The sequence below is a fragment of the Alligator sinensis genome, unplaced genomic scaffold (genome assembly GCF_000455745.1).
Source record: "Alligator sinensis unplaced genomic scaffold, ASM45574v1 scaffold768_5, whole genome shotgun sequence".
Lineage (NCBI taxonomy): Eukaryota > Metazoa > Chordata > Crocodylia > Alligatoridae > Alligator > Alligator sinensis.
In genome coordinates this window covers 1,304,906-1,314,121 of record NW_005841991.1, presented here as the reverse complement: position 1 = coordinate 1,314,121, position 9,216 = coordinate 1,304,906, and the positions used below count along the sequence as shown (strand labels likewise).

General features: G+C 43.1%; 1 protein-coding gene across 1 annotated transcript in view; it reads left to right on the top strand.

Annotated features, from left to right (window-relative positions):
• The window catches only part of GPHN (gephyrin), a 400,537-nt gene that overhangs the window by 374,396 nt on the left and 16,925 nt on the right, over nucleotides 1-9,216 (top strand). Inside the window, exons 20-21 of the mRNA XM_025201357.1 lie at nucleotides 4,477-4,564; nucleotides 6,117-6,190. Of these exons, the coding sequence (XP_025057142.1) occupies nucleotides 4,477-4,564; nucleotides 6,117-6,190 (162 nt within the window). The remainder of the gene's footprint in view (nucleotides 1-4,476; nucleotides 4,565-6,116; nucleotides 6,191-9,216) is intronic.

Genomic DNA, 9,216 nt, shown 5'->3' with positions numbered 1-9,216 from the left:
AGACTTGGTAGGGGACAACAGTGGCAGCAGCAGTGGGTGGGTTTCCTCTTTCTGAGTCTGCTCCCTGCTCCCCCTCTCCCCCCACCACCCCACATCCCACGCTGGCTGGTTGCAGGCATTGGAAGGAGGAATCTGCCCCTCACTGCTGCTGCTGTCACCAGCTGATGCAAGCATGGTATGGATCCCCAGAGCCACTTCTTCCCCATTCTAACCACAGGCTGCAGAGAGCAGCTGTACAGGAAGCCAGTTCAGCAGAGAACAATAGGAGCGACACACAGGTTCCTTCCTCTAGCACCTGTTCCTTGCCAATGGGGGACACCTCAAGGTGGGAAGGAGGGGCCATGAGCAGGTGCCAGGAAGAAGAAACTGCATACCACCACCATTGTCCCCATCCAAGTCCAGCACCCCCTGCAGCTGCTCCTTATAGCCCATCGCTGGAGCAGGGCAACAGTGGCTCTGGGGCTCCCCCCACCCCACAGGTCTGCCAGGGACAGCAGTGGTGGTAGCAGCAGATGGGTCCCCCTGCCTCTCCTGTGCCTGCTCCCTGCATAGCTCCCAATGTCCCCTGCCAGCCACACACCTCCATCCCACCACCACCCCCCAGTCTGGGGAGTGATGTCACTCTTCTACTTTAGTAAATCCTGAATCTGCCCATGCTCATACTTTTATGAACCAGTTAGTCTCTTAGATGCCAGCCACCCTGCCCTATGTTCTGCCTGACTTCAGACTAAGGCAGCTAACCAGTTCTGAGATCCAAAGAGGGTAATCAATCATTGGTCCATGAGTATAATTTCCAAATTTCCTATCTCCAAGCCCATCCCCAAAACTAACACAATTCCCATCTTAGTAGAGTATCAAATAAAAAATATGATATTGAAGGAGCATTGCACAGAATCCCAGAAATTAGTCAAGTCCCTGTTGGTTCAGGGTTATTCCCTGCAGTGTGTGTGGGAGCAATACTTTCTATTAAAAGAGCTCATATATAAATGCTGTGGATCTAAACTGATTATAAAGTAGCTTGGCTTCACAAATCTGAAAGTTATGCAGGGTTCCCTTGGCTCTGTTATGTAGTCTGTTACTCAGTAGCTCCACCCCTTGCTCTCAAGTCATGTAATAGCATCAAGACTAATGTCAGTCATTATCTTCAGACAGCTGATCGGTATTACAAAATGAAAATGTCAGTGTTTGCAAAAAAATAAACATCCCCAGTATATTAGAGACTGAAAAATGAGAATCACACTCAATTTTTATCTTTCACTTCCACAGACTCCCTATATAGATGAACCAGTATGTTTTCCCCCTCCAGTGAGTTGGGAGACAAACTTCCCTTTGCATGTCCCCAGAGAGAAAATGCCATATCCCTGAGCAGGGCTTGCACTGCAGTGTTGTCGCACTCACTGGGGGAAATTTGTGGAAAAGTACTAACGGAACTCTCACTCCCTAAACGTCTGATATATTAACAGTAGGATTGTGGACTCTCTATGTAATATACTACAGGAGATGATGCTCCCCTTGTGTATCTTAGACAAACAGCCTCCACAGATAGAACTGTGAATAGCAAAACCTGTCTGGCCACAGATGGGAAGAGCAGTGGAAGGATGGGGCATCTCCAAAACCCATGGGCATCAAGTGTTTTCATAAGATGTTGTTGTGCTTTATGGATTTTGGAAATTATTTTCTGCCTAAGCTCTCTGGGGCAGTGATCATTTGTTGTTCTCAGTACAGTGGAGTCCTAGTCCATGGTTAGGGCTCCTAAGCATTACTTCCATACAAATAATAGTATTTTTCCATTTCCTTTTCTTATTCTCCATCACAGCCCCCCTTCTCTGATAACCTCACTCTACCTGTTTGTTCTCTATGTTCTTCCATCCTCTGTCCTTTCTCTTGCCTCTGATTTCCCCCTGCCCCTCATTGTGTATATTATAGACTTGTAGATTTCTATACCAGTTGTGATCATCTAGTCAAACCTCCTTTATAGCAGGCTCCAAGATTGCACCTGTAGGAAACCCAATTTGTAAGTGAATTAAAGTGCATCTTTTAGAAACACCTTCCAGTTTGTAAGGTTACAAGTGACAGAGATCCTTCTGTACAGTTCTGCCACCACATGGTAGGTTTTTCCAGTTAATTTCCCTTTCTGTTAAAAAATGTGACTTTTATTTCCCATTTGAATTTGTCAAGCTTCAGCTCTGGCTGATTAATTCTCTTTCTTCTTTCCTTCCTTGTATTTTTTTTTTAATTGAACCTGACAGGGCATTGCCACAAATGTGTGTGTTGTGGAATCTTGAATGAGAACTCTGCATAAATAGGATGGATGGATTAGAGAACATTTTTCTAAAGCTTTTTATGTACAAATTAACTTTGCCATAGTCCTGCGGTCTGTGACACTGTCCCCACAGCCCCCACCTTCGCTTCCACTTCCTTGTATTTTTTTTTTAATTGAACCTGACAGGGCATTGCCACAAATGTGTGTGTTGTGGAATCTTGAATGAGAACTCTGCATAAATAGGATGGATGGATTAGAGAACATTTTTCTAAAGCTTTTTATGTACAAATTAACTTTGCCATAGTCCTGCGGTCTGTGACACTGTCCCCACAGCCCCCACCTTCGCTTCCACACCCACTCACTGCCTCCACAACCCCCCACATACATACAACCCCCCAACATGCCCTGTGCCCCCACACACACAGCCACACCCCCTCACAAACTCCCCCACTCACACCCACACCCCACCATACACATCCACAGACACCACACACCCCACCACATCCACCCTGCAATATACAAAACTAAGAATTTATTTTGAGTTATTATGCAGTCACCTCTATATACACTATGCAAACACACATTATGACAAAAATATTTTTTGTAATAAAGTTGAAATATGTTATAGTAGATGTTTGACTTTTAGCGTATGATTTGTTTTTTTTTCTGGTTCTAAGATGGCAACCCCCCCACCTCCCAAAAGGAGTATTTCCAGGGGGGCAAGGGAGGGACTTCCAGTGGCAAAGGTCAGGGGTTAGGGGTGGGACTTCCAGTCTCAAGATGAGGACAAGGGGGTGGGGCAACTGTAAAGGGGTGGAACTACGCATGCGGCACTTGACAGCTCACCAAAACTCATTAAGCAGCCCTCCACCCAAAATAATTGCCCATCCCTGCCTTAGCACCAGAAGGTATTATGAGCAGCCTCTGACCATTTTTGTGCCAACCCCAATTCCCACCACTCTTGATGTCTGCGAACTACTTTGGCCAGTGCATGGGCCATGTTTCAGTGTGGTGCAATGATTGGTGGGCCATTGGACATTGTGCAGTATGCAATAGAACTCTGGCTCATTTGGCATACAAATTTCTGCTGCTTGGAGAGGGTAAATGGCTTGTGATCTGAAAGTTATTTTAATCCATATCACTTAGATTTGAAGATGGTATTTTAACCAGTGGTGTACTGTGGGTCTTTGGCACCCAGGGGCCAGTGCTTGCATCTGCCCCCCTCTCCCCCCCGTCCTCAGCCAATCGCTGAGTGGGGGGGTGGGGGGGGAGCTCTCAGCAGCAGATTGCTGAAGTGGTTGGGGGAGGAGGGGGTCCTCTGGCAGCCAATCGCTGAACCTGGAAATGCCGGCAGCAAAACCAGAAGTGCCCAGTGGAGGACCCAACTGGCATGGCCCTCCTGCACCCCACCCTGTCGGTACGCCAATGTATTTAACAATGAACATTTATTCTTCAGAAAGTTATCAGTGTAGTAGAAGGAAGAGATTTATCAGATATGTTGTTAAGTGGCACCATGTTACCAAGTCTTACTTACAGTATATCTACCATTGGTTACATTCTACAGCAGCTTAAATCACCACTTCAGAAGAGGTTCTTGGAGTACTCATCAGATTTGAGGGCTGGTATTTGATACTCTATCAGTCTATTTTCTGTGTGGTGACAGTCCCCCTTTCTTGACTTTGGTATATGACTAGAAAAAAAAATTGAAAAAAGCATCACTCACACCTTATCGTTAGTTTATTAATTGATTTATTGCTCATGACAGTGGAAGACTAACAGTATGAACCAGAGTCTGGCATGGTGTAGACAGACACTATGCAATCTTTCCACACCTGTCCCAGTGTACTTAAATACTAACTTGCAGTTTCCAGTGCCAGTTCCTGCTTGTGCCAGGTCTACGAGTATAGCTCAGCCCTGATCTGTAGTGCCCCATACTGTGTTTGTGCTGCATCCTCACACATCACTAATAGTGCTTCTCAGTCCCTATCTGAAACATCCTTCGGTTCCAGTCATAGATCTCTGGGGCAGACCTATCTCAACTAGCGTGATGCCTCATCACATGCTCTTGAGTTAAATAAAGCAGTTATGGACTCTTAGGAAAGAAAAGACATCCAGTATATTTTACTATGATGATATGTTTGATTTTTTTACCTTATACTGGTACCTAAAAATATTTTCTAGGCACTAATCTGTTTGTTTTGATTTTCCTGCAGCCCAGATGATTTACTGAATGCACTGAATGAGGGTATCAGCCGTGCTGATGTCATCATCACATCAGGGGGTGTGTCCATGGGGGAAAAGGTATGTAAGAGCGTAAATGGACCAGAAGAATTTTTATGGCTCATGAGATACAGGAAGGAAAGAACTGAGAATGATTTTTTTGATCCTTGGTTGAATTCATAGGCTTGGCATTTAAAATAAACATCTCTCTATTTATAGCTTAGTAGGTTTTAACCATAGTCACTGAGAGATGACAAACACAAAGCCCCATGGTGTCATTACTGAGTATAACCACATTGTGAAGGTCTGGTGTTTCACAAAAAGGAGAAAAGTATGAATATTTTCTTGTATTAGAACCAGTGATGTTCAAGTCCTTTAAGCTTCTGCAGGTCTTGGAGCAGTGATTAAGAAGGAAAGTGCTCATTCATGTATTGCAAAGGGGAAGTGTAGTGATGGAAACACATAGCCACAAGGAATGGGCTGAGCCCACCACTTTTTTTTCATGAAAGCTATCAACTATCCCTTGGATGCAAATAACTTTGTTCAATCCTTATCTATACTGCAACTTCCTAACTGTGAAAGGCTCCATATTTCACTACCAATTCCTTGAGGCATCCCATCGTCTCATGTTGGACTTTTGGAGGTGGAAATGAAATACCTGTGAGCATGCAAAACATGGCCAATTAAAATGAGGACTGAATGGAGCCATCAATCAAGAAATTGTCTCATGGCAGGAAAAAGTTGTAGCTTTCCAAATACTTGAACATAATAGACTGATGAGAAAATGAGAAAACTGATGGGAACTTCAGGGGCTATTGTTTCTACAGAGGCTTGTCATTGATGGTTTCAGTATTCCATGTTCCCATGTGGACTTTTCTGATAATAGTATAAGTTCTTCTAGGATGAACATTAGAAGTTAACTAAGTCCCAGAGCAGCAGCATCTTGAACCCAACTATTTTCAGCAGAGAGTGCACAAAGAATTTTGGATTTCTTGAACTAATGGATTGATCCAAAGTATGTAATTTAAACTTATGCACAGGAAGTGGGGACTCACTAGTATTTTCCTTTTGCAGAAAATTTAGACAACTATGATCTATGGGTGTGAATTATACAGTGTACTCAAGAAATCACAAGAACTGATGTCATATTGGGAGATTGAATTCTTTGTGCAATCTTGTTCTCAAAGAGACTGACTAGCCATTGAACTCCACCAGTAGCTAAATGTAGTCTCAAAAGAAACTGCACTTGATGGTTTTGAGTCTTAGCTTTGACTCATATGTTAATCATTGGACTGTACATGCTAGATTTCACAATGTGGCATTAACATTTTCTCTGAGTCTTACAGACATCTCCAAGATTCTTGTCATGCAACTGACTTTGTATGGATAAATCACAATGCCTATATTGAATCAACTGCAGGTTCAGAGCCTAAAATTGCTTTATTCCGCTTTTTTCCAGTCATCCTTCTAAAATTATCCCTTCCAATACTGGAAATACCTCACAAGCTATAGTACATCTTAAATTTGTCAGGATCTCAAACTATACTTGACTTTGATAGTTCTGAATACTTTGATGTAACTGTAACATACTTGGATGTTATTCTACCATTTTTTCTTTTTTTAATTTAAACAGGACTATCTTAAACAGGTGCTGGATATTGACCTTCACGCACAGATTCACTTTGGAAGAGTTTTTATGAAACCAGGGTAAGAAAGTCTATCTTGGGCCAACATACCACTAAGTGTTTTTACCCTGTTTACCTACAGACATATTTCTAAAACACACATAAACCATTGGGTAGTTGAATAAGGGAAAACAAATGGCATCAGCCTTAATCTAATTGTTCCTTGCTGTTGCTATTAAAATTAATCAGAAATTAAAGGTTTTTTGTTGACCAGTAATATTTCTATATTCATGGAAGAAAATTCAGCACAGTTATATACAGTATTGTGTGTGTTCCCAAAGCTCAGGTTATAGCATGCTATGAAAAACCTAGGAAATGGAAGGTTTATAAGTGATTAACATTCTCATTAAGCATCTCACCTCACTACAGAGTTAATACAACCGGTATTACTAGAAAAAGGAGCTTTTAAACTACAGGAGGGTGGAGCAGGAATTCGCTTACAAAGCTCTTTCTTCTGAGGACATTGCATATAGAAATTCTGAACTAAAACAGACATTTTATACATTTGTTTTACATACAACACAAAGAGAGCATGGCTTCTGCCTCCCCACTTTTTCACTGTTTTGCTGGTATCTGTTTCTGGTGAAGGCAGTAACAACTCTGTGGCATCTGAAAACAGATTGCTCTTTGAGAAAGTCCAGGATCATGGAGTCTTTCCTTAAGGTTGTATATGAATAATCATTTCATGTGGTTTATTTACAAGTTAGGTACCATATTTCCCTAAATCCAAGATTACTTCAAATTTAAGATGACCCTCCCCCACACAGTTAGATTCTATACATGGAAAATTATAAATTTCTTATAATGTTCCACATATTGAATCTAATTATTGGAGGCTCATCTTAAATTCACCCCTGCTCCCCCACCACTGCAGCAAGGAAAGCAACAGCAGGGAGCAAGCAGTGAAGAGGTGAAGGGCAGGGAGCCGGGCAGGCAGCCTGAGCCTGGACCTTTGCCCCGCTTTACCTTGCCCCCATGCCACTTCTTCCCCATCCCCATTCTGTGCTGGCGTCTACCCCTACCCCTAGCTCTCTGTGCCTTCTCCCCTAGTGTCTGCCCTCTCCGCACCACACAGACACAACCCCCTTCCTGCTTGCCCCCAGCCACTTGCCCCCCCACACCACCTGTTCCTCCCACTGCCACATGCTTCTCTCCCTAGTGGCTCTACACAGGGTCCCTAGTTGCTCCCTGGCTCAGCAGGGAGCCAAGGAACAGTGTAGGATCCAGCACAGAGCCAGAGCGTGGCAGGGAAATCAGTGTGGAGCCAAAGAGCAGTGAGACAATGCAGATTCCCTCATTGCTCTCTGGCTCTGTGCTAGGTCTTGGGCTGCTTTCTGGCTTTGGGCTGATTCCCCTGCCTCTCCCTCTCAGCAGTGAGCCAGAGAGCAGCGAGGGAATCAGCCCTGAGCCAGAGAACAGGACAGAACCCAGCGCTGCCTGCAGGACTTGAGTCTAAGACTAAACTTTATTTTCCCCATGATGAATGGGGGAAGAAAACCTCAGCTTGGAATCAGGACTCTAAGCTTTAGTTGTGGCTTGTCTGAAAGCTCACTGTCACTAGCAAAACACATGGGCATCTTTGCCTGCTGAGAGCTTCAGCCGCTTGCACACTCTCATTGGCACACATATATGTGACCACATGCTTTTCCTTAAGCACCATTAATTCTGTCTGAAAAGCACCTGAATTACTGTTATTCTGTACTGACCTAGAGTTGGCAAAGTCCCATGAGCCTAAACTGGCAAAGACAAATAGTACTAGAAGTTGGGTTATATCACTATATTTTGCTGTACCAGCATAACTCAGAGTGACTCCTGGGGTAAGATATTCTTCTACTTGGCTTAGGAGGCTGCTACACCCATGTGGAATTGTGGACACCCTTCAGAAACAATACCAGAGACACCCTCAGCCACAGTATTGTTAAAAGAATAAGACTTGTCTTGCGATTAGAAGTTTTCCAGTGCCATTTACAGCTGTTGTGGTTGTTATGTGTATTGAGGGAAGGATATGGAAGAATAGGTAGCTTGGAACAGAAGCATCTCCCATTGGGTTAGATTGGAAAATAAATTCTCTCTTTTCTTGATGAGCTGCATATATTGGTGGCAAACTAAGCAGTAATAATTCCCAGTCGTTAGTCCCATGAAAATGCCCTCCACAAATGTTTTATAAGATGGAAATGAATAAAGAGGGATATATGGAGTAGATTGCAAGTAGTACACAGAGGACATCCCTAGAGCATCATGCATCTTGTGGTAGCCACTCAGAACACTTGAGTAATTTCCCAGTCAATTCCCATTATCTGAGATTAACTAATATCCCTTTAACAGAACAGTGGAAGATAAATCTGAAAAAGAGATGAGGCCTTTAGTTATAAACCTAGATCACAGCTGACTACAGCTGTGTCTGACTATGTTCATTTGCAGAAGACCTAGCATTGACCATTAACTATTCTAAAGTCCCTACTGCTGTAGGCGCTGGAATAACATATAGAGTAATTGATGTGTTATAGAAAACTTTGGAAATAATTCCAGCTCTAGCCTGTATAATTTTAGTGCTTTCTCTGCCATTCTTCCTCAGACTATTTTCAGGGAGACAGAATCTGGATTTTTGTTGATGAGAAATTCATTTGCTCTTGCTGGTGTTTTCTTGCTGAAAGCAGGAGTCTCTCTTGTGATTTCATAGCTGGATGATACTGAGAAATTAATCTGTAACCACACACAGAGTATTTTGGCTCCAGGTTGGAATAAGCAGCGGGTGCTAATGAGCTGCTAAATGAGAGCAAGAGATCCTGTCTTTTAGCAAATGTTCTTATTAATAAAGAACAGATATGAAAAGTAGGGACTATGTGCTGTAGCTGCAGGACTGGTTCTGTGTAAACTGAAGGGTTTGGGTAGGTTCTTATCCCTTGAAGTGACCAATAGTCTAGTGGTTAGTGCATTCAACCAGGAAGTAGGAGACCTGAGTTCTAGGCTTTTCTCACCCTGAGGATATTTGAACTCACCTCTCCTGCTTCCAAGGCAAGTAACACTAATGACCAGGTTATAGAATAG